The 27,066-nt window shown below is 36.5% G+C and overlaps 1 protein-coding gene across 2 annotated transcripts; it reads left to right on the top strand.

Moving 5' to 3' along the window:
• Positions 1-786: 786 nt before the first annotated feature.
• On the top strand, positions 787-26,589 carry LOC132143621 (FHF complex subunit HOOK-interacting protein 1A-like). Of its 2 annotated transcripts, XM_059554014.1 has the most exons (13): positions 787-970; positions 9,395-9,511; positions 11,961-12,116; positions 13,697-14,389; positions 15,600-15,758; positions 16,200-16,286; positions 16,363-16,530; positions 17,944-18,023; positions 18,179-18,378; positions 19,127-20,068; positions 21,380-21,558; positions 23,353-23,467; positions 24,312-26,589. In XM_059554014.1, the coding sequence occupies exons 3-13, from the start codon at positions 12,012-12,014 to the stop codon at positions 24,515-24,517; spliced, it is 2,934 nt and encodes a 977-aa protein (XP_059409997.1). In that variant the 5' UTR covers positions 787-970; positions 9,395-9,511; positions 11,961-12,011; the 3' UTR covers positions 24,518-26,589. The 2 variants fall into 2 exon arrangements, with proteins under 2 accessions (XP_059409997.1, XP_059409999.1); XM_059554016.1 differs by lacking the exons at positions 787-970; positions 9,395-9,511 and having other exon boundaries at positions 11,927-12,116.
• Positions 26,590-27,066: the final 477 nt, after the last annotated feature.

The following is a 27,066-nucleotide window of genomic DNA, read 5'->3' on the forward strand; positions in this document are numbered from 1 at the left end:
CTCCACCTTCAATACCACGACTTAGGTGCCCTTGAGCAAGGCATCGAACCCCCAACTGCTCCTCGGGCGCCGCAGCATAAATGGCTGCCCACTGCTCCTGGTGTGTGCTCTTCGGATGGGTTAAATGCAGAGCACAAATTCTGAGTATGGGTCACCATACTTGGCTGAATGTCACTTCACTTCACTTATTACAGTTGGTTTTAGGTTCATTATCGCCACTAACTGGACAGGAGGAGGGATGGGGGGCGCACGAAAGAAAAGATAAATATACTTTAATTACAGCCAACCTGAACCCATAGAAAAGACATGGGTCCCAAATATTTTTAATCTACATTTAAAGATATGATCAAATATTATATTAATATATTATTAATATATGATTAATTATCGATAATTACGTATCTATTTTCATAATAAAATAAAATAAAAAATGTGCGTTAGAGCAACAAGACATTATAATTTACTGTTAATTATTTTTTATTCTTGTGGCGAGTTTTTATACGGTAGGCTAAGCCCATCTTAAATTATTGTAAATCTGTTATCTGAAATGGAATACTTTAAGGAAACTTAATAAGAAGAAATGTAGCTCTCTTCTGTTGGACTATGATCGTGTGAGTACCGTGAATGGCCTCATAACTGTAATGTTACAACACAGACGATTAAAAAATAATATGAGCAAGCGCCCAAGCAGCAGCCAATCACTGGCCGGGTGTAGAGAGCGGGGGCGGGGCTTGTGATCGAGCTCACCTTTCTAATCCACGCTTCAGGTGACAGAGCGAGCGCAGTCAGTGGCGTCACAGATCTCGTCTGATGGACTCAACAGAACCTTCGCCTGCGAACTGCACAACATTATGAAAACGATAGCGAGACGGGATTATGATATTTTTAAAGACAGTGGAATATGACACAGGGAAGCAGAGCTTGTTTTGTCAGGTGTGGAAGAAAAAAGCGTTTGGACATTAAAGGCGAAGTATGTGTTATTTAACAATATTGTCCAAGTTGTTGCTGTTTTATTTTTATATGTTACTTAAAAGCGGAGTTGTGTAAATTGTTTTTATTCCAGCTCGAACGTAAACAGGTTGTTCTAGGTTGTCTGGAAAATAGACAACTCAAGATGGAGCCATTAAACAACATCCGAGTTATTTACATAACCAACTACATAGTAATAAACTACCTTGTTGTTCATACGCACACTCGTTAGTCTACTCTATAGATCTTGGGTAGTTTACTGAAATACTTTCTTTAGCTTCTTCTTTATAGGCCTAACATAAAAAATGAAGCAAAGCTTTTAATCATTTATTTATTTATTTAGAAAATGTCGTTTTATTCCCCAGCGATATAATAGTAATCTAGGCCTATAGTTTGCAGACTTAAACTGATGCACCGAGTTTTAATTGTTTATTCAGTGTTAAGATTCGATTGTGTATTATGTTACTTTTATGGGATCATTTTAACAAGGAATCACATCTATGTTTTAACCATTGGATCAATTTTATTTAAAGTGCAATGCTGGGATTGGTAATTTGAGCAAGTTAAGAGTTGGTTGTAAATAAGAGTTGGTTGTAAATTCAAATGTTTACACACTGATAATCAGACAACCAAGATAGTGCAAATAGTGATGGGGATAGGAAAGAAAGAGGAGCTGAGCAGAAATAAGGATGAAGAAACAGACATAGAAACCAACAGATATGGCAACAGTGGGAGAGTCTCTGAAAATCACTGATAAATTTAGTGTGAACGCAGGAGAGCTCTACAAATGCTGCTCTGTAGAGAGTTGTTAGCGTGTGTATGAGAAAGTTCCTCTTTGTGATGTTATTCTTTGCAACAGGTGAAAGAAGTCACACATCTTAGTTTCTGGTTGCACCTGTGATGTAATGTGACTTGTAACTGGATGTTTTTACAAATTACAAACAAGCAGAAATAGATTGTTCTAGTTATTTTGTGTTAAAGATCACTGCTTACAGCATCAAAAGACTGTTGTCACAGTTGACTGTCATGCATATCATTCCAAAGCTTGTCCATGATGCATTCCAGCAGCTGTCAAGCTGAATGCTTTTATTTTAATATTATTTATAGTATTAAAGATTTCAATTCATAATTAATTTTCTTTCTTTTTTTCAGTTTGGTTTAATTTTTAAAAATTTTGTTATAGTATGTGCACAAATTATTCTCTTTAGGTTTACTTTTATTTTAGTTTTAGCTCCGTTTTAGTATTTATTAATTTCCCGTTAGTAATTTTATTTTCAACTTTTCAAATGTTTTGTTTATTTTATGTTTCAGATTTGTTCCATATTTCATTATAACCCTGGCTTAATACAGTGCAATGTCTGGTTTCTGAAAGAAGAAACACTTCAGATTGATATTGTACAACATTTACCGATTAACAGAAAACAGATTAACAGCTTTAACTTGAGTCTAAACTTCAATCGACAATTCCAGCTGTAGCTATTACCTTCCCCTAGTGTTTCAGCATTGTTTTGTGCTGAGGATTAAAACACACACACACACACACACACACACACGAACACAACCAACCTTCTGGACTGCATAGCTGTGATATTAGACTCGGTAGGGAATGCTATGGCAACAGTGACTGATTATGACATCACTTGAACTAAGAATTATATCAAAATGTTGTGCAAACATTTTTTTTATTATCCCTGCCTTAGTTATTTAATTCATTTCTGGTTTATTATGTTCTATTCATAAATCTGGTTTACTCGCATTGAATCATCTGATACTCCTGGTGAAAGAGTGGTGCTGAATGCTTATATGAAAAAATGTCTCAGTTGGACTGAAAAGAGCGATCATACTTTAAAATCATTCGGTGTATCTCTTATATCTGCGTTTGATCTGACTCATGTAATTGGAGCAAGCATGCATCTCTCTTGCTTTGTGAGACAAACCATGTCATAAGAGCTTTCTGTGTGCAAACATTCTCTTTCTTTCTATCTTTTTTTTTTTGGATCTCTCTCATTTTGTTTGTCCTCCCCCTTTGAAACCTACACAAACAGCATTTTCTCAGTTGGTAGGCTACATAAGAAATGCTAGGAAGGCATCGATGTTACACAATCTTAAAAATAAAGGGATGCCATAGAAGAACCATTCAGTCAAAGGTTCTTTAAAGAACCACCTCTTTCTTACCTTTTAATAATCTTTCAACACAAAGAATCTTTTGTGATACAGAAATGTTCTTCAGATGTTAAAGGTTCTTTATGGAACCATCTAGACAAAAAGGTTCTTCTATGACATTGTGAAGCACCTTTATTTTTAAGAGTATAGAATGCCTGTTATGCCAGGATTTCAGCAGTTTATGACAGGATTTTTATCCTTAGGCAAATATTAAATAAACATATTATGAACAAATCCTGAATTATAATAGTGTTTTGTTGTTGGAATATTGGCATGATACTGATGCGTTTTTGTTTGTTTTGTTTTTTTTTATGCTAAGAGTTGGCTTTGTTTACTTTATATTGTGCTCTCTCTCTTCTTTGACATGTAAACTTAACACCTGTTAACCCCTGCTTGCTTGGTTTTGCCTGTCGTTTTGTGTTTGTTTTTTGCTTTTTTTGTCCCTCCATTTTATCTGTTTTTCAGTCTCCAAAATACACCCCATAGCATTCTTTTTTGCCTCTCTCTTGTCATGGGTCAATCCCAGCAAATGTATTTTCTTTGTGGTTCATGCAGGTACACCAAAGGCTGATGTTTTTTCCTAATCTGTAGCTTGGGAGCAGTGGGTTGTCACAGTTTCTCTCCAGCAGGCACTGCTTGTTCATACATTTTATATTGTAATCACACTCCTTCAATTTGTACTGGTCAATCATGCTCATCTGAATTCATACCATCACTCAAGATCAGTGTTCACCAACCCTGCTCCTGGAGAGCTACCGTCCTACAGATTTCAGCTTAAACCCCAATCAAACGCAACTGAACTAGCTAATTAAGGTGTTCAGGGATACTTGATAATTACAGACAGGTACGTTGGAGCAGGGTTGGAAGTGAAGTTTAGAGGACAGTGGCTCTCCAGGAGCAGGGTTGGAGACCTCTGCTCTAGATTATGCTGTTGGATTGGGGTTTTTGATGATATATGTTGTTTAAGAATATCTTTGAGTACATGATTGCAATGGTCTCAGCATAACAGGTCCCAGCTGCTTTTAGTTGCAGTGCCTTCAGTATTTCTCACACAAAGCCTTCCGCTTTTTTGCGGAAGGCAAACACCTGACTTCTGTTCCTTTGTTTGCCTTAATGAGGCCACCATAGTTTTGCTTTATCTCAGTGTAACAGGCAGCTCCATAAAACCCTCTCCCTTTAGAAAGTGTATTTCTGTGGGAAGGATTGCTTTCTTTTGTGTCATAGATTTCAGTTCAGTTTCTCAGGATAATTTTTTTTTACTGCTTGTTAGTGTGGACACACTCTGAAAACATAATATAAACACAAACCATGTTTTGGTATGGAAACATGCAGGCATACCATATTTGCATAGTTTCTTGCATTATGTAAACCCGTTGTTTTCCCAACACGCTTCCCTGTTCATAAGTACCACCATTAGGATTGCAAAGATCTCCATAGTTACTGGTCCCAAGTTACCTCTAGACGTGCACAGTTCCACCAATCAGGATGGAGACTGGTGGCTTGTTAATATTTATGCAGATCAGGTGCTTTGAACGCTGGGTAGGGCACTGAGTGTATAGTGTAAACACACTGCACGTTTGCATCTCACGTGTGTACAGTAAAACGTTCAGTATTACTGAAGAGGCATATAATGTCACAGGCCATAAAATTATGATAAGGGTTCTGGTTATCTGTTGCCTTTTGGCATAAATATTAAACACATTCATTTGAAGATCTTAATGCATTGCCAGGGACAGATGTAGCAAAAAAAAAAAAAAAATTCATGTGTACTTTACCTTAAGGTCAGAAATTGGGACCTAAACCAGAACCAGTACTTGATGCTGTAGTCATCTCTTCTTTGCATCTGTTGTAAATGTTTCAGTAGACTCTGTCACTGTGATAGCCCTCACGTCACCCAGTCACCATGGGCACCAGTAAATTCCCCTTGTGTGTCTTCAGACAGTGCTTGATCATGACAAACATGCCTGCTTTGATTTGCTTGCATGTCCTTCCTTCAAGTGCCTGCCTGCTTGTGTGTGTGTGTGTGTGAGAGAGAGAGAGAGAGAGAGAGAGAGAACAAGGGCCAGGTGTTTCCATCATGAAAGTCTTATGCTAGGAGATCAAAAACCATGTATTACTGTCTATTGGTAATGCAATCATTCATCATTTTTATGTTGATGTTTTCTATATTTAGGTTTCTTTCATGACTAGAGTTATTGGCAATTTACATTTTTTTTACTATTACACAATATGCTAATTAACTAAGTTCAGAAATGAAGATAATTCAAAGATTTAGATCAGTAAATCTTTGAATAGACAAGTAAGCCAAAAGTGAGCTAAATACCCTTGTTTATAAAAATGCTATATATATATATATATATATATATATATATATATATATATATATATATATATATATATATGTATATATATATATATATATATGTATATAAAACGAAAACATTTATAAAAATTAGCTTTATTTAAGGTGGATTGTATTTCCATTTTATAAGGATTCCTAATGTATTGGACCCATACTGGTTATAGGGCCATAGTGGATTATTAATGATGGTATTATTGGATTTTTAATATATTATAATTTACCTCTTTTTATTTAATTACATTTGCCATGATCTAAAACTCATTTAAGTTAATCTTTAAAAACACTAATTTTTAAATGTAATCTTTAGCAAATCTCAATGAACAACCATTTTTATGCTGAACATTAATAATTTTGTAATGCTTAATTTACTTGTAGCATTTAATAATAATAATAATTCAGTTGTTTAGTGTTATACTAAACTATACTTTTATACACTGTTTATAGCAGTGGTTCCCAACCCTCATCCTGGAGGCACCCCAACACTGCATGTTTTGCACACCTGATTCAGATCATCAGCTCATTAGTAGAGACTCCAAGACCTGAGAGAAAGGAAACATGCCAAATGTGCAGGGTTGGGAACCACTGGTTTATAGTATAGAAATCTAAAGTATACATTTATATATTTTTACCCAGTATGAGTAAAAATAAGTTACTCTTTATTTTTTAGCCATGGAGTCCAAATGCAACGACTTTAAAGAGTCCATAATGAGTTTTGTCTGTAAAAAAAAAAATGCTTCTGTTAATTTAACTGACCTTGTTTCAACCTTGCTTCAAATGAAAGTTCTGAGCTACTGATCTGACATCTGGCAGTCAGACATATGGTGTGGACACATACTGGGCAAGTGCTAGTGGATGGCTCTACAGAAAACAATTTCCAACACAAGTTATGACAGCCCTATGATAGGGTGGGACTGACTTGCTGGCCATATTTCAGCATGAAAAGCTCCAAGGACACTCCCTTTGGCTTGCAGGGCTGAAACCCAACCCATTCTCAAAGGAGAGTCAATCGCAAAGGGACTCCAAGCAAATAGTCCAGCCCTGACCAGTATCACATTACATTCTAAAGTAATGACCTTGTTAAAAAAGAAAGGAAACTCTACCTTTTCTCAGTCCTGAAACTTCAAAAACTGTTTGGATTTTTTGTCACGTATGTAAACGGGTGCACTTATGAGGCTCTGTGAGTTTTTCTGTGACTACAAACAGAACTGGTTTTTCCAATGGTGTGACGTGACATTTAGGGTGACCATAGGAGCCATTTTCCCAGGACGCGCCCTTGCCAGGATTTCTATATTGCCTAAAACATCCAAAGTAGTTTGACCAATAACATGCAGGTATGGTACATAATCAACCAATCGTGGCATGTGAGAAGGTGAGATCTACAGAGAATGATCAAAGCAATGCAAATACACATACAGTACATGTTAGGTGTTTGTTCGTTCATTCAATTTACCCGTCATTGTATGACACCAAAGTACCAAGAGAGTGATTTTAATACATAAGGAGCCATCTGCTCTGCTCTCTATAGCTCTTATGAATGTCATACAATGATCGATCTGCACAGCACAAACAGCCAAAATCTGGTTAATTTAGGCAATATAAAAATCCTGTCAAGGACGCGTCCTGGGAAAATGGCTCATATTGTCACCCTAGTGACATTTAAAGGGTAACGTCATTTCAGGCCTATTTTATATGATGTGACAAGCATTGGTGCCCAGATAAAAACCAGCTTCTCGGTTCTAAACAGGCCATAATGGACATGTGTTGTGAGACTGTCTTTTTAAATTATATCTTTACCATAAATATTCTTGTTGAGGTTTGTAATTTCTCAGGAAGCGGCAAGTATTGAATTAACATAATTAGCTAAATGAGCTTAATTGGATAAGTGTGGTTACTCTGAGGTAAACACAGATCCAGTGTGCTCATGAGTGACTTCATTCTCAAGCACCCACATTACTAAGATAAGACATCTGTGCTGCTCAGTCAGGAAAGTCATTTCCCTAATATCTTTAGAAAGACCCTGTCCCAGATTTGTCCCAGTATCTCCACTGATCTCTTTGAAGCAGTAGAACAAGATCAAGAATTCAGTTTATTTTCCCCTCCAGAGGTTTCCTCTGTCTACCCCCTCACACTGATTAAAGAGCATACAGTATGCATAATTTGGGTCACGTTTTTCTGATAACAGAACACTTACCCTGGCCATTTCCTGTGAGTGCATTTCATCTGGACCTCTTCAGATGGTTTTGAGTCCAGGCATTACTGTGAGACCTGGCAAGTAACGCTGCCTTTGATGCAGTACTTTAAGTTATCTTAAAATGTTTTATCTGAAGCTCATTTTACTTATAGCATTCAGACAATATCGCTGAATGTGTTTTTTGTGTCTAGTCAACTGGATCGATCAGTAAAAGTCCATAATGCTGCTGAATTGCCAGGTTCATATGCTTAACAGTTGATGCACTTGTCCACCATTCATGGATAGACACTGGTACATTGTTTGTGCAATTATGCACAGCTGCAGTATGTGTCTGAAACCCAAGACGGCTGCCTTGCTACCCAATCAATGACTCAACTGACAGTGGTTTTGTATGAAGGCTTCATGTAAGGAAACTTTCAAGGCATCATAACTTCACGATAATGATCTACAGCAAATTTAAGTGAGCTTTAGACATGACCTGACTAGGGTTGCAAAGGAGCAGAACATTTCTGGTAAATTTCAGGAAACTTTCCAAAAGTTTCCAAAAAGTCCTGGAACATTTCCAGAAATTTGGAAAAGTTTCCAGAAATTTAGCGGATATTTCCACCCCTTTGCAACCCTGAACCAGGCAACTTTCAATGACTGCACACCTCTTGGGTAGAAATTCAGTTTTTGTTTTTGTATGACAATGAAGATTTTTTTTTTAATCTTCCTATTTTATTTTTTATAACTTTTCATTTATTGAATGATTACAAAATAGCCTTCTGTGTTGACACAGTCTGGGTGATTTTATTGAGTGGCTATATAAAAAGTGGCTATATATAATTAATAAATAAATTTGTTATGCTCACTAGATTTTCATTTATTTGATCAAAAATACAATAAAAAAGTATATTATTACAGTTTAAAATAACTGTTGAAATACATTTTAAAATATATTTTATAATTTTTTTTTGTCATTTATTCTTGTGATGGCAAAGCTGAATTTTAAGCAGCTGTTACTCCAGTCTTCAGTGTCACATGATCCTTCAGAAATATTTTGATATGCTTATTTATATGGTGGACTGATATGGTGCTCAAGCATCAAAACAGTATACATTTTTGTGAATTAAATAAATGCTGTTGTTTTAAAATTTCTATTCATCAAGAATCTGAATGAATGAATAAAAATAAATGATTCTTTAATGAATAGAAAGTTCAAAACAACAGCATTTATTTTAAACAAGTATTTTCTGATATCATAAATGTATACATTTTATATTTTATAAATGTATTTAAAAAAAGTATTTTTTTGCAGGCCTGGACTTAACAAAGGTCTCCTTCGGGGAAAAATGTATTCACAGCAGTTTAACCACAACTCCTTTAGCTGCAGTGGTTCATGGGATCAGTATTTTCATGCTCTGTGGGACTATCCATTTATTGAATGGGGTTTTAGAGTAGCTTTATTTTAGATTTTGTGCAGTTTCCCTTGAAGGTTTCCACAGACAGAAGTTTTCTCTATCCCCTTCCCACCCCCTCTGTGATTCTGAGTTCCCACCTCCTCTTCTCGTGTCTTCCTCATTCTCATTCCCGCTCTTCTGCCGTACCATTCTAAACCTCTTTGTCACTGCTCTGATCCATCTAGTCATTTCCTGGCCCTGATCATCTCACTCACACTGCTCTCATTAACACAGATAAACTGTTCTTCCCATTTGTTTTCTTTTTTTCAGAATCTGCATTGACTAGATCTCAATCTACATGTCTCTAAAGAGCTCCTGAGCCCTCTGAAGATGAAAATGATTTCTGCCATGCAAAATACCGTGTCTCCAGCAGCAGCTTTCAGCAGTGGTAGGTAGGAATTCAAAATCCATTCTGACTGTCTTTCCTCTGGATTTATGTGTTTTAATGAGAGTGGACGGCCCCCACGTGTAACCAGAAACATATGTATCTCTATTTCCTTCACATTTGTGTTTCAAACTGAGCTTTCTGCTGTGATTCGCTCTAAATCCAGGCGTGGTTAATGGTTTCTGCCTACTGATTGGCTGATTAGGATTGCGTAAATATTTACATGGCAAATTCAGTTGGTGTGTGTGTGTGTGTGTGTGTGTGTGTGTGGTATAATCTGGTATGTATCACGTTATGGGGACCAAACGTCCCCATGAGGATAGTAATACCAGTAAATTTTGACCTGGTGGGGACATTTTTGAGGGTCCATGAGGAAACAAACTTATAAATCATACAGAATGTTTTGGAAAATCTAAAAATGCAGAAAGTTTCCTGTGAAAATATCAAATCAAATGTTCATCTAAAGGCTTTAGTGAATGATAGAAAAAAGCCTACACGAGGAACTGTTGAATGCTGTTTTAACAGCATCCCAAAATGCATCTCATGACATTTGAAGGAATATGAATACCTAGTGTGCAAAAATATATCAAAAACATTTTCTTTTTTGGGGTTATTGCATAATTGTATGATTTTTACAGTGCATTCTGCGAAGTGTGGATTTTTTTAAACACGCAGATAAAGTAAGCCTTCAGACCACATGGATTGTGGAGAATGCTATTGTTGTTGCCTTAGCTCATTCTTTAGACTAAACACACACACCACAGAAACTATAGCTTATACTCCCCACACACATTTTTGAGAGGAGACAGAGAGTATCTTTGTATCCATCTATAATCACTGGTGCTTGCACACACATTTGGTTTAAGCCAATAGCTGTTATCTAAATGCTTAAGGCTGTGGGTCTCTTTATTGATTTGTTAAAAATAGCTCTGCATATACAGTAGAGAGCAAGCTATGCAGTACTGCTACATTTCTATATTTTAGGAAGCATGACATAAGATGCAGCTTGTACTGTATAATATTGCATAACACAAAGCTCACATCCACATGCTGTTAATTAGCATCTTTAAGTGATGACAGCTGAGTTCATTAGTTCGCGTTATGTTTAGGCAGCCACATTATCACAGCAAATCCTGCTTGAAAGGCTTTGATTTTTTAAAGATGACACAGTGCTGTTGCCAAGACAGCCACTGAAATAGTGATGCACATTTAAAACAGACCACAACTTAACTGTTATTGTTAGTGCTTGGTTTGTGCTGTGCCAGTATTTCTTCTCATAGAATATTTATATATATATATATATATATATATATATATATATATATATATATATATATATATAGTGGTGGGCATAGATACATTTTTTTTAGCTAGATTAATCTCACTGTAATCTTGGAATTAATCTAGATTAATCTAGATTAAAATGGCTCATTTGAATTCTGCCAAAGGCATTCAGAATATGTGTGCTACCCAAATAAAATAATGACTAAAAGTAACAGTAAGTCTTTGAGAACGGGTTTCTTAAGACAGGTGGTGCAATAGACCAGGGGCTCATCTCATGTTTCCAAAATGCATCACAAACTGCTTGAGAAAGCTGTAAACTAATTCCACATTGCACAAGGTGCAAACAACTTTACGCCTGTTTCGCACGTACTCCGTCTGCAGTGCGTATGCTTTGCGTATTTTTTTTATGCACCCATGTTAACGGATTCCAGCATTCACACGGTTGCGGTCCGTCAGTGCGTTCCAGGAGCGGTGCGTCTGCAGCAGTGCAGCGATCGTTTACGTACTGAGTAGCAGACTTCAAACGCGTCCTGTGTGAAAGTACAATGAGTATGAGTCCGTGCTGCTTCAGCACCACACACGTAACGCATGCAGACTGCATACGCACTGCAGATGGATTATGTGTGAAACAGGCGTGCGTCTTGTCGAGGTTTCCATTGGGAAGCTTCTTTAAAAAATAAAATTCCCTGAAGGAAACCCGGCGGCTTCAGCTGCATCCATGTTAGCACGTCACGTTTGATGTGGTAATTTCACAGTAGGCATACACACAGGTTTAAAGACTCGTTCTCACCCCCTACAGATTCGGCTAGGTATACATCCACGCTAAAATATCAAGGTGAAAGTCATCATAGCTCGCGTTGTATAGACCCAGCTCCCAACCCAAATTTGAGAATAGATTAACGGCGATATTTTTTTTATGGCCCCGAGTCTTCCGTTAATGCAGCACGTTAACGCCGATAACGGCCAACCACTAGTATATATATATATATATATATATATATATATATATATATATATATATATATATATATATATACTTTTATTTACATGTACTATCTACTTTTCTGTTCAGATTTATTTAGACTGTACACTTAATTATTTTTTTTTACTTTTTTTCTGTTTATATGCTAATGCTACCGTTCAGTAATCCATGTTTGGTTATATTCGGCATCCACTCCAGCACTCATGATGGTTTAGTCCTGCTGTGAGAGCACAACAATGACATCCATGGTTGCCAATGGGACTCGAGGTGGCCAGCCACTGGTCCTGAAAGGAGTGGACCCTGAAACATGCATGATTGTGTTTAGAAACCACTGGGCACAGGTATGTAATATTTGTTATATTATCATTTTTCCTAGTGTGCTGTTTTTAAATTCCATTTCTCTAATGTTTAAAGTATACATGATACTACTGTTGACAAAATAAAAAAAAATTATATGATGCTCATTGTGGTGAATTAACATAAACCTTTACAACCTTCTTGATACTTGTTATTTGTTGTGGATATATGCTTTTTTTCCTCATCCACAAAAGAATTAGTTTTTCAGTGAAAAGATTAACTTTCAAAAATTGTTGTTTCACCTCGGGTGTACTAACCAAATCTTATATGAGTAGTGTTATTTTCTGTTTATTACGTATGAAGTTTATTTAATAAAAGGTTTTATGATGAAACAAAAATACATAAAATGTATTTACATATTATATATGATTAAGTATTATGTTTCTGATCATTAAATTAAGTAAAGGAAAATTGTATGTTTGTAAGCTTTTAAATTCCTGAACTGGACCTAGAATGGACTATCCCATTGGTGTTACACTGTGAATAAGGCTCTGGACCTCTTCTGTTGATTCAGCAGAATGATCCAGAACATAGAGGCATTGTTTGAGTACAGAAGATGAGTTCAGGCCATTAGATAAACTCTAAAGACAGAAATTAGGGTAGTTTTCTGAAGGCAAACTAGTATTATTGTTAACTTGTCCAAATAAGTTCTAAAATATTCTAAAAATCTGAAATGCTGTTAACACTTTCACTCTTTCAGCCCTTCCTGCTTAGTTTGCATTTAGGAATGGTACACTTTAAGAGCAATATGCCATTTGGCCTTGCTTGCTTTTCCTCTTCCTGAAGCCTTCATGTTATTCCTTTGCTCTGTTAATAATCCAGTCTCAGTTTGACACACCCCTGGGGAGTTTTGTCATAATGAAATAGATCAGCACCAGGACAGAGAGCTCATTGTTGCATTTGTTTCAACTACTAATTTGCATGAAATAGATTATATGTACCCTGGAGCACAAAACCAGTCATAAGTAGCACAGGTATATTTGTAGCGATAGCCAACAATACATTATATGGGTAAAAAATGATGTTTTGTACATTTCCTACCATAAATATATAAAACCTTTATGTTTGATAAGCAATATGCATTGTTAAGAACTTCATTTGGACAACATTTTGTTAACACTTTAGAATAGGTAACACTTGTTAACTATTAACTACAACATTTTTCTCAATAAATTCTTCATTTGCTGCTTATTAATAGTTAGTAAGGTAGTTGTTAGGTTTAGGTGTTGGGTAAGATTAGGGATGTAGAATAAGGTCAAGTAGAATAAGGCATTAATATGTTCTTAATTAGCACTAATACATGGCTAATAATCTAGTAATATGCATGCTAATAAGCAACTAATATGTGTTGCCTATTCTAAAGTGTTACCTACATTTTTATTGTAATTATTGTTTATTACATTTGTTTTTATTTTTATATTATAAAACTTTTTTGAAAGTCATATATAAAGTAATTTTTAGTGAAGAGAAGTGTAAAGAGAAAAATGATTGCTATAGTGTGATAAAATACCTTTGGCTATTCTCTCCAGTGTGAATGACCTCTGATCTCTTGAAATTTTATCAGGTGGTGAAGATCCTAGAGAAGCACGACCCATTGCGCAGTATTGTTGGTGGTCTGGGTGGAGGTCACGGTTTTGGTGGGGGCGGAGGACTCAGCAGCTTCCGTTTCGGTCCAGTCCCTGGCGATGAGGCCAGCGCCGTGCAGAACTATGTAGAGCACATGCTCTTCCTCCTCATGGAGGAGGAGTGTGGTCAAAACGGAGCCATGGGGCCCATCCTGGAGTTTGTGGTGATGGAGAACGTGTTGGAGAGACTGTTTATCTGGAGCCTGAGGCGAGAGTTCACAGATGATATGAAATTAGAGCAACTGAAGATGTATGAGATGCTGATTGGACAAGCCAGGCAGCCATTACTTCATCATAAACCAGTGCTCAAGCCTTTGATGATGCTTTTGTCATCCTGCTCCGGCTCCCCATCGGGTCCAAGCTCCCCTGCTGTGGAGACAGAGCTTGTGCTGCTCCTGAACCAGCTTTGCTGTGTTCTGGCTAAAGACCCATCAGTCCTGGAGCTTTTTTTCCATACGAGTGAGGACCAAGGAGCTGCTAATTTCCTTATCTTCTCCCTACTCATCCCTTTCATACACAGAGAAGGGTCAGTCGGACAGCAAGCCAGAGATGCGCTTCTTCTCATCATGGCTCTTTCTGCTGAGAACCATGTTGTGGCTAAACACATAGCAGAGAACACCTATTTCTGTCCGGTATGAGTCTATTATAGTATATATTCCTCTTTTATTTATACTCTTTCTTTAATTATCTTTCCCTTTTTTTTCAAGCTACTCAGATTCTGTACTTGGATTACCAAAGTTCCTGCAGCATTGGGCTTACTTTATTGGCATGCATTGCTTAAATTACTATCTAATTAAATAGTCTTTAGAGATCATGGTGCTTTCTGCATACAAAGGAATTGAGTGTTGAGTGCATACAAAGGAATTTCTATTTGACTTGCATTCCTATTTCACCTGTTTAAAATACTGTATTGAATCCTAGTGTTATTTAATATGGTACCGTTATATAAGTTCATATTGTAATTTGATTGTACATGCCTGTTAGCCCTATTTTTACATCTAGGTTACTTTGCCATGATATTGTGCTTACAGGTGCATCTCAGTAAATTACAATGTCATGGAAAAGTTCATTTATTTCAGTAATTTAACTCAAATTGTGAAACCCATGTATTAAATAAATTCAGTGCACAGATTGGTGGGTTTTTGTTAAATGTAAGCCAAAATCATCACAGTTAAAAAACCAAAGACTTAAACTACTTCAGTCTGTGTGCATTGAATTTATTTACAAAACAAACTAAAAAAACAACAACACAGGAATTGAATGTACAACTGATGTACATCATCATCATTATATGAACTAGCAAACCCTGAAGAAATATGACATTCATAGCCTCCAGTTATAATGAACGTGAATAACACTTTTGAGTAATCTTATCTGGCTGTTTATGAAATTGCAATTAAATCTACAGTCAGTGAAGCCAACAGGACAGTTAAACTGGTTAAATCTTTAGTGAATGCATGGATTGTTTCTGAATATTATCAAATTTTCCTTTCAAATATGTGCCACCGTGGTCCCTGTCTGGGCATCCAGTAGCACAGTACATGCTTATGTAAAGTCATTATAGATAATTGCATAATCAGTTACACCATGGATGAGTACCCTTCTTACTAAGTTGACATCACCCTCTGCTTCAATAGAGTCCCATTCTCAGCATTACATGCACTCTCAGCCCTTTCTGACCTTACATTCATCTGCCAGTGAATGAAGCCAGGAAGCATGTAGCTACAGATTGTTGTGCTATTACATAATGGATGTCTTTTATTGAAGTGTTTAAAAGTGTATTTTGAATTAATTGGTTAATTTTATTTATTTATTTATTATTATTTATTTATTTTTATGAAGGTTTTGGCTACAGGTCTGAGTGGGCTTTACTCATCTTTGCCTACCAAGTTGGATGTACCCAGTGAAGAGTGGCACTGTCTGCACCGTGAGGACTGGCAGCAGCTGCCTGCTCTTGTGCAATTTCTTAACTCCTTGGAGTTCTGCAATGCTGTCATACAGGTGTGCTAGTGCTACTTCATTTCTACTGCACTTGTGTTTTATCTATAGCAAGAGGTGTCCAGTCCAGCTCCTAGAGGGCCACTTTCATAAAGAGTTTAGCTCCTGTACACCTGCCAGGATGTTTCTGGTGAACCTGAAGACTTTAATTGGCTTGTTCATGTGTGTTTAATTTGGACTATAGCTAAAATCTTCTGGACGGTGTCCCTCCAGAAACAGGATTGGACACCCCTGGTTTATGGCAAACAATGTATCATTTTACAATCACATACAAACGTCCTCTGCACCGTTCAAACATTCTTCTGGAAGTCAGGAGACAAAGGTTGAGCTATAAATAAACATTATTGTAGTATACTTATCTTTATATGCCCAGTAGATGAAAGGAAGTAAAAATACATTTAGACAGTATGAATTCATTTTATTTTAGCTTTGTTTTATGTGTAGGTGGCCCACCCTTCCATCAGAGACCAGCTGGTAGGCTACATTCATAATGGTTTTCTGGTCCCTGTTCTAGCACCAGCATTACACAAGGTTAGTGGACCATAAGCCATTTTCTTCCTAGATCAGTAAGATTTGATTTAAAGCATCTTATTATTATTTTTTGTAGTTGACACTTGAAGAGGTGATGACCACTACAGCATACCTGGACCTCTTCATACGCAGCGTTTCTGAACCTGCATTGCTGCAACCCTTCCTAAGCTTCATCCTGCTCCATCGTCATGACAATGTACACATTTTGGACACACTAGTCAGCCGCATCAACACTCCCTTTCAGGTAACCACAATTTCATCCTGACTGACAGCCAATTAAATCTCAAAAAGCAGTACTTAGGCCGGCGACACATTGGATGCATGGCGTAAGTGTCTCAGCTGTGTGGCGTGTCCGTTTTTAATTCAGCTCCCATGTTAACCGGTTAGAGCTTGCAGACTGCCTGCGTGAGACGCGCAGAAAATGCGTGTATGCTCGAAATAGAACCAACGCCTATTTTTCATGCGACACGCAAGCGTGTTGGAAGCGTTTCCAGGCAAAATAGAATAGGAAAATGTTTATATTTCATTTTGTACACAAATACATATTAATTCATGAATTAATTTGATGTTTGAAAGTCTATAGGTTGACAGAAACTCAGATATAAATTTAATTAAAAAAAAATAAAAATAATTATCGATTTTCACCTGTCAAACATAGTGTATTTTGCCGTCAATACTGTTGACGGTGTCCTTTATCAGTAGGCTTTATATTTATGCTTAACATGAAGTATAGATATTGTTGTCATGAAGACAAGATCCTGGTCTGTCGGCGGTCTTCCTCTATGTCACCTAGAGCAGCAGCAGCGCGCCAGCGCCGCGTCAGGCACGGCTCTGGTGTGTAAAGACACAGAAAACGCGAGGCAGCTTTAGGTTAGTTTTCAAAAGACATTGAGTCAGTTTCATTTTTGCTTTTTCTCCTCATAATTATGGCCATGTCAAAGGGATGGTTCAACTGCTTTTAAACTCGACTGTGCATATTTATCTTGTGCACTGTGAAGAGCATCACAGGTTTCAATATACACCATGTTTTTATTTTCGAGTTTTTGGTTTTCACATCTTTATAGAATCATGTTCTGCACACTTGCAAATCTTTTCACTATATCCAGCAAAGTGTAAACATGATGATGATAATAATAAGAGGTTTATTGTGCAGGGTTAACAACAAAATTACATTTTTTAATTATTCCAGAGAAAATGCTAATTTTTTGAGGTACATTTTAATGAATTAATTAAATTAACACAAATATTACAATTAATTTTATTTGGCTATACCATCAGACCCTATACTGAACTTCTGTTAATAACACTGCTAAACTACTAAACTTCACTAAAGGTTGAAGACACACTGCACAAGTTTTAAGAAGTGGTTGGTAGATTAGATGAAGGTGAATTAGATGAATAAAGGTAAACTACAGGCTCTTTCTATTAAATTGGACTAATATTTGAACACAAATATTAGTTTGCATGTGTATTCAAACAAAATACCCTACAGCACTGAGCCTTAAGAATCCTCAAACAATAGTTAGCTTTATTTTATTCAATATTAACAAAACAATTTAAACCAGTTAATGCCAGATTTATTGTTTAAAACATGCAGTGTTGTCATTAAGTTGTGTTTTGTAGTAGTGTGTTGTTATAGGCTGTGATTTTGTTCCAGCTTGGCACTGTATCGCTGGCCCTATTCCGCACTCTCATTGGCTTGTATTGTGAGGATGTCATGCTCCAGTTGGTATTCAAGTGAGTATATTTGTGCAGACTATTCAATTTATTTAATTATTTGTTGTATTTCTGATGAGATATGCATCATATGTATGTTAAATATTGTCTCACAGTGTTGGTGCTTAGCTGTCTTTCTTGTGGCACTATATGTGTGGTCTCTCCTTCTCCGACAGGTACCTGATCCCCTGTAACCACATGATGTTGAGTCAGCGTAGAGTCCTGAGAGAAAGAGACTTTTACTCTGTATCAGCCGCCAAGTTTCTAGCCCTTACACCCTCCTGCTGTTCTCCAGAGGTCATCCCCCCTCCACTCAGACAACTGGAATCTATCCTCTGGTCAAAAGGCACTGATGGCTCCCATATTGGAACTATGGGTATAATGTAGTTCCTTTACTTTCTGTGGAAGAGTGTACTATTTTATGTAATTTTGAATTGCAATGTGTATGAAGTGTCATAATAATAACAAAAAGTATACATTTTTGACCTACACTGAAAACTAAAATCTTATAAGGATGTAGACCAGGGTGCCCAGTTTTATTCCTGGAGGGCCACTGTCCTTCAGAGTTTAGTTGCAACCCCAATTAAATGGATCTAGACTGGATAATCAAGGTCTTCAGGAACAGAAACTTCCAGGAAAGCATGTTGGCTTCCAGGCAAGCAACTCTCCAGGTCATTGGCTCTCTAGAAGCAGAATTGCAAACCCTTGACTGGATGCAGAAGGGAAAAAGGTGTTGTTGTTTTTTCAAAGATTTCTAGGTTTTAATGTTAAAAGTGAGACAAAATGATTCTATCTTCTTTGTTTGTCTCCACAAAATCATGCACTGAAGGTTTAATGACTAAGATCAAACTTTAGATTAGTGGTCTCGAGTCTGCAGACTGAAATGTTATTCATGTCTCAGTGACTTCCGGCTTCGGAATTAAATCTGAAACTTCACTAGTGCTGGCATCAACATCATTTCTGCATTCCAGACTATATAATCCGCTTCAGTCTGTGCCTGTTATTAAAGTATTTAATAGCTGATACAAATTCCAGAGCAATACTCTTTTTGTAAAAGGGGACATGAAATATAAAGAGAAGGGCATTAGTAACTGATTTAATATTGCTTGTACATTTTCCTCTAGAGTCAAAAGAGGTCCTCTCAGAGGAGGATGACTGTGGTAACTCCTGTGTCATTGGCTCAGAGATCTACCTGGATGTCAGTTACCTGCACTACTTGTACGATGCACAAAACAGCATCAGTCACTGTATGGGAGCGTGCCGTGTGTGGTCGGCCCTTTACGATGGTGAGAACCCTCCTCCAGAAGGATACCAGTGCAGTACCTTGGAAGAAGCAGGTAGGACTCGGCCACCAGCTACCAGCAGAAAAACTCCAAATCAAATGCATCTCTCCGGTCCACCCCTCAAAGATCACACTGCTACTCCCGGATTACTGGAGCTGGAGTGGGATGATAGTTATGATGCTTGTCCTACACAACTGCAACCAGAGGAAGATCCGGAGACTCGCCCCATACCGGACGAGCCCCCAAAACACATTCAAGAACTTCGTAGAACTGCTAGTATGATTGTGAAGGGCTCTTACATCGAAGAGTCTGAGTTCCAGAATGATGTTATGGTCTATGATCTGGTGGCTCAGAGGGATGCTCATGACTCTTGTAATAGGTATCATCCCTCATCCAAACCTACAGAAGCAGCAAAGCATGAGATGTTAGATGAACCAGTAACTGATCAAAAGACTACATATTCAGAATCAATGAGCAATGGCTTGAGCTCCCCATTAGATGAAATGGACAGTAAAAAGAGAGGGTCCCAATCAGACTATAAGTCACTGGAAGGGGAGGACCTTATGGCCCAGTATGAGGAACTCATAAGGACTCTGGGTGCCCAGCACAGTCCAGCAAAAACGGACCGTGAACTCAAGAGTCCTAGAGACCTAATGGATGAGGAGGAAGATGAGATTGACTTTAACTCTTTCTCCCCAGAGACACCAGAGGCAGAAAAGTTACCATCTACTTTTGGGACCAAACCCCACAGTGGGAGCAAGGGACATGCTGTACCTTTTACAGGTCAGAAAACATTTTATTTTGCTAAATTATTTAAATTCTTTCACACTATTCTTCATACACTCATTTATATATTGCAATAATATATTATGCATTTATTTATGTGACCCTGGACCACAAAACCAGTGTTAAGTTGCTGGGGTATATTTTTAGCAATAGCCAAAAAAACATTGAATGGGTCAAATTAATAGATTTTTCTTTTATGTCAAAAATCATTAGGATATTAAGTAAAGATCATGTTCCATGAAGATATTTGGTAAATTTCTTACCGTAAATATATCAAAACTTAATTTTTGATTCAGAATATGCATTGCTAAGAATTCATTTGGACAAATTCAAAGGCAATTTTCTCAGTATTTAGATTTTTTTGCACCCTCAGAGATTCCAGATTTTCAAATAGTTGTATCTCTGCCAAATATTGTCAGATCCCAATAAAACATACATCAATGGAACACTTATTTATTTGTTTCAGCTTTCAGATGATGTATAAATCTCAATTTTGAAAAATTGACACCTAAGACTGGTTTTGTGGTCCAGGGTCACACTTTACGCCCGTTTCACACATACTCCATCTGCAGTGTGTATGCGTTGCAAATCTTTTTTTTTACGCACCCATGTTAACGGATTCCAGTGTTCACACTGCACGCGGTTGCTGTCCGTCGGTGCATTCCAGGAGCAGTGCGTCTGCAGCAGTGCAGCGATCGTTTACATACCGAGTCTATTTTTGCTGTGCTGCATGCGATGAATTAAAATGACTGGTTCGCATTGTTCGCGGACTGCAAATGCTTCCTGTGTGAAAGCACAATGAGTCCATGCTGCTTCAGCACACGGACTGCATACGCACTGCAGACGAATTATATGTGAAACAGGCGTTATAGTTAAAGTGACAGCCATTTGGAATAATGACTGAAAGTATAGGGTATATTATGCACTGATTCAATGCCATAATGCACCTCAATAACGAGTGTGAATTAATGTATACTGCCTGCTTATAAAAAAGATGTATATTAAAAATTAAGTTATATGGTATAATAAAAAATGCAGCAGTAATATGACCTGTTTAACTCAATAAGTGGCATCTAGAAACCATAAACAAATTGTGCTCTGAATTATGTGACACTGTATTTCATGAAGTTAGACTTCAGTTTTGGCCCCCATGAACTAATATGCAGAGATTTGGAATCGGTTAGTGTTGATTTCAGTTTAATGTTCAGTATGATATTTGGGTGTGTGTTGTTCTGGCTCATTTGTCTTGTATTGTTTAAATTATTTACACTTTAACTAATATTTAATTTTCTCTCTTGTCTTTCTCAGGTCCGTTTCTGAGTGTACTGCTGTCTCGTCTAGAAAACATGCCAAGTAATTCTCTCCATGTGAACTTGCTTCTGACTGGCATCCTGGCCCAGTTAGCTGCTTACCCTCAGCCCCTGCTGCGCTCCTTCCTTCTCAACACAAACATGGTGTTCCAGCCTAGTGTCCGCTCACTAAACCAGGTACTGAAGTGCATGCAGTATCTGATCTACTGAATGAATGTAGTTTTAAATCATACTAACTCAATATTCATTGTCCCCACCTGCTTAATTTGAGTTTAAAAACAAAGAAAATGCGAAAACTATCACTGGCCTCCATTAAACATCAGGTTCAGTACTATTTCTTTAGCCTACATTTCTTAAACTGATTAACATGGCAGATATTTTGAGTACTTTATGTATGTAGGTCAGTTTAGAAATGTCAACTGTTTAGACGAATGTTAAGAGCTTATGTGAACTTTGCCAAGGATTTGGGGGATAAAAATGGATTTGGGCCACATTCGGCTGTGGTCTGAATGTAGCCTTTGTCTCTATAACTTTAATATTATACAGACGCACAAACCTGCTAAAATAACATCAGTGGCACATCACACAGTGGCACAGCAAGGTTTAGTGCTCAATACTTCCCCTTTGTCAGAGTAAAAGCGACATGATCATCTTGCTATCTGATACGTTATTCAGTAAAGTTTAATTTGTGAACAAGTAAATTAGCTTATTATACCTCTTGTTTCATATCATTAAATGGGGCAATAGTGAAAACCCATACTTTCTTAACATTCATCTGCATGTCTTTGAGAGGCATGTGTTAATTTGTGTTTCAATACACACAAAGCCTTGACCTTGTCAAACCAACCTGTATATTTATAACAAATTTTGGTTTTGTCTGTTCAGACCAATGCGGGAAAAAAAAGTAGACAAAAATAATTAAAATGCAAATTCAGTCTCTGACAGTAGGTGGGCGCTTATGGAAAAGCAGACATATATAAGCAGGGATATATTTTTTTATTTTTTTGCATTTCTGACACCTGCTTGTCATGATGATAGGAAGTCAAACAATAAATGATGGCATCATTTGCAACCAGAGTATGTGCTGTAATGATCTTAAAATGGAGCTGTGGTATCAATGTTCTGCCCATACTTCCACAGACTCAATCACAGGCACACAATCATGATCCCACATCACATTTTATAGCGTTAAATAACTGACTGAAACCAAACTTAATAGAAAACCCTTGAACATACCCAAGCATGATCAGAAATACTTAAAATGACAGAAACATCTTTGGGCAAAATTTATTTGAAGTGTACTTTGACTTTTTTTTTAGTTAAGGTCACATCTCTTTTGTTTCCATGGAGAGGCCAGGGTTTATGAACAGGGGGTGATAAAAACTTTTCAGGAAGTGTGTGGCACACTTGAATGTAATGGTAGCAGCTCTGAGCATGTGACCAAAAGGACAAATCTTATTGGCTAGCCAGGTTTTTTGCAGTGCTATGGAAAAGACACTTCTGTGTAAAAGAAAAAGTCTTGTGAATGTTCTTATTAACAGAAAATGTTTCTCATCCGAATATTTGTTGTGAACATTTGTCTTAGTGTGAACAGACCTTTACACCCCTTTTTGACATTGGGATTGGATTTCAAGGGGAGGGTCTCTGACTGTTGTTAATAAAGCACAAAAAATAAAAAAGAAGTGCATATTTTTTCTTATATTTACTACACATATATAATGCTTAAAGTAGAAATTGCAGTTACTTCAAAGAAGTTCCTTACTGGAGTCACGGTATGTTGATTACAGACATACTGAATGAAGTGGTTTGGGTAATCCAATCACAATTTCATTTGGACCCTGTTTACACCTGTATATAGGACTGTCAACTTGTAATGTATCACCTGAAATTGATCTTAATACCTGGTGTGGATATGGGAGAATATGGAATCTGTTTATTCATTAATTTAAATCTCCCTTCTTGATTTTATAGGTACTGGCCTCAGTGAAGAACCAGATAGAACAGTGGTCAGCGAATTATAAAGACTTCCCTGAGCTCCTCACAGCTGCCCAGCACTGCTTATTGGCCAGGGAGAGTTCACTTAGAGGTCAGAGTAGATTCATATCCTTTCAGTCTTGTTATTTTATGATTTAATAAAACACAAAACTGTTTTACTACACAAAATAAAAATGATCAATATGTGGCTATTTCATAAAAATGACCTGCAGTGATTCTCTGCTTCTACTGTTTGTCAGCAATTTTTTTCTGAAGTAATATAATATAATATAATATAATGCTCAAAAGTTGATAGGATTTTTAAAAGTAATTTTGATACATTTATTTGGCAAGGAAGTATTAAAAAAAGTAAAAATAAAATAAAAAAGAAATCCTGGAAAAAAAGGTTTTAAGTGATAATCAGCACAACGGGTTTCATAACTGTTTGTTGATAATAAGAAATGTTTCTAGAGCACAAAATAAGTATATTAGAATGATTTCTGAAGGATCATGTGACACTGAAGACTGGAGTAATGATGCTGAAAATTCAGCTATGCCATCACATTCACAAGAATTAATTACATGTTAAAAATATATTTTGATCCAATGTCCAAATCCAAATGCAACCTTGGCAAGCACAGGATACTACTTTCAAAATCATTTAACAATCTTACCAATCTCAAACTGTATAATAAAATAATCAAACTGAGTAGACCTGTTGGAAGAAACCGTTAATATTTTGAGTTAAACAGTGTGTAAATCAATATCAAATCAATTAAATTCAGTCAAATAACCTTGAATTAATTTTTCATTTTGAGGGTTGCATAGCTGTTTTTCTCTTAGCAGTATAAATGGTTTCATCTTCTTTTGACTTGTTCAGTTTGAATAAACTACAATGTAATAATTTCTAAGACAATGTTTATGTGCAATGACTTGTTTTTTCTGTTTCTACCTAGACTCTCAGAGTCCACAGAATGCAGATTGGTTCCATAGTTCTGAAGGAGACATAATCAAGACGAAACTGAATATCCAACCCAAAACTGTGGTTCCCTTAAACAAAACTGAGGTATATGCCACAGTTCTTTTCACAGAGTTCCTGAAAGAGCTAGCAGCCTTTGCACAAGAACACTCCATCCTTTCTCATCTTCCCACGGAGCAGTAGCTCTGATTCTGTTTTTATCTTTGTTGGTAATGTTTCCAGGAAACTTTTGAACTTTAGCTCTTATTGTAAGCACTAAAACTACACTGTAAACTCTAAATTAATGTGGGAATGTTTTTCAGACTTTTCTCTTTTTGGGATATTTTTGATGGGGGGTTCTTTCAAGCATATGTCTGTTGTGTGAACAATCATTGAATCTTGCCATAAAACAGTCACTGATTTGCCTTCATTTCATAAAGTTGACTTAGAGAGAGAAAATGCTGGATGTCTTAACTTAAATTTCAGGCCTAAACTAAATGGTGATGTCCATACAGTCATTGAGCAAGAGGTGAGGAGACATTACAATACTTGAGGACCAGATTCTGGACTGTATAGTGCTGCTAATGTCTTTTTGCTGGAATGTTCCCATAATGGCCTTATACTGATAGTGCCTATTCCTTTAGTCCTTAATTTTCAACATTGTCTTTACAGTTTTATATACAGTAAGCATACTTTTTAAACCTGGTCACTTGGCCATTTTATGTAACTTATCTGTAGGATTGCTGGATTTCCTCTCACTCTGAGAAACAATTCTTCCACAGTCGTTCTGGTTCTGTGTAGAGCATCACTGATATGAACTTTCTCATTTTCATGAGTTGTTAATGAACATCTTTGAAACTAGCAGCACACGTGCTTGTTAATTAGTATGAGGTGTCTGTCTTTAATGGGGTAAGATATACACTACTGTTCAAACGTTTAAGATTAGTACGTTTTATTTTATTTTATTTAGAAAGAAAGAAATGCTTTTAGCCAGGAAGGACACGATAAACTGATCAAAAGTGACAATGTTTTTGTTACAATATACAAGTTTATCAACCCTATAAAATAAATACTGTTCTTTTGAATGTATTCATAAAACAATCATGAAAAATTCATTATAGTTTTAACCAAGATTTGAATTCAAACTTTTCCTGCTTTTAATAAGAAGATGTAGCTAAAATTCAACTTTGCCATCACAGGCGTAAATTACATTTTTTAATTTGTATTAAAACAGAAAAGGTATTTTAATTTCCAATATTTCACAAAATTACAGTTTTTACTGTAATTATATCAAATAAATGCAACCGTGATGAGCATTAGAAACCATTCAAAAATATTTTAAAATGTAGTGTTTTAAAACTATTTTAGAGGGATATAAAATCTTATATTGTTACAGACATTTCTTTTGTATTTAGATTTTTGTTTCTTTGTGTTATAGTTGCATGGCCCCTGAAAATGGCCATGAAGGACATTGATTTTGCGGAAAAATGATCGGAGAGATCACAATCGGGGTTGCATTCATCTTTCCTTTTTTTTTTTTTAATTTGTACAAAAAAAGCAGTTGATAAGCAATTCCAGTGTATCTAAACACCCACATGCAAAAGAGATGGTGTCCAAAGAAGTTGATTTAGAAGTATTTTTACCATCTTATATATCAAAACACATGAGCTTGTTCAGTAATACATGTTTTCGATACAAACTGATTGTTACATGAAATTTACAAGTGAACCATATTGATTATACACATTAGCGATAACCCTTTAAATAGAATTTTACAAGTAATATTTAAAAATGTTTATATTTCACACATTTGATTAATTGCGTTGAATGTATTCATTGGCTTTGATTGTTCCATACTTTTTTTTTTAAGTAGATGTTCTGCATGAAGTCCCTCCCTAACTGTCAATCAAAATTGATTACCAAACATCCTGAGGACGCAATTTAGCATGTTAATCCAAAGATATTTATATGCATTTTTATGTACCACAGATGACCTTCATTTGGGGAATCAAGAGCTAGATTAGAAATTCTATATTAAAATGCCTTTACTGGTGGTAAGCAATACTTCAGTTTTACATCTCTATAGTTCTGTATGTAGGTTGTAAAAAAAAATCCTGTCTCTATTGTCACCAGCTCATCTTTTGACCTGCTCTTGTTTTATGTTCAGACAGGAAACTGATCAGCATTTTTGTATGTCAAATGAAAATAGCTTATGTGTCAGAAATGTATGAAGGCATGACATCTTGAATAAAGATATCTCCTGTCCACTAACACAACTTTGAAGTGGCATATGAGTGAGTGGGCCGTAACATTGTCAGTCTTCTGAAGTTATGAAGAGTGAATAATGTGCTGCAACTGGAATGATCATTCCTTTTGTGACACTTTTTTTTTTTGTGTGACAATTTCATAATCTGATGCATCAGTAACCGAAGAGCCAAACAAATTCTCTCTCCTTGTTAGGCTGTTCTGTTGCTCAGTATGTAAATTTCAGGGTTGAATTTTGGATGCATACAAGTATGACATAAAGATAGATAATGTTATAACTAAAGAAACATCTTAACATTGTCGATGAAATGTCTACACCCAAATAATGCTTCTGTAAATATGATCTTTTGGGGTGGCAACAAATAGCACAGTAATTTACTGTGTTAATATTGGCCAAATCCATGTACAGCTTGAAGCGACGGGAACACTTTTTGTAAGCGAAGAAAACAAAAACAAGGACTTTATTAAATCCTTTGTCAACGGTCTCC

Source organism: Carassius carassius, chromosome 7, assembly GCF_963082965.1.
Source record: "Carassius carassius chromosome 7, fCarCar2.1, whole genome shotgun sequence".
In the NCBI taxonomy this organism is placed as follows: Eukaryota; Metazoa; Chordata; class Actinopteri; order Cypriniformes; family Cyprinidae; genus Carassius; species Carassius carassius.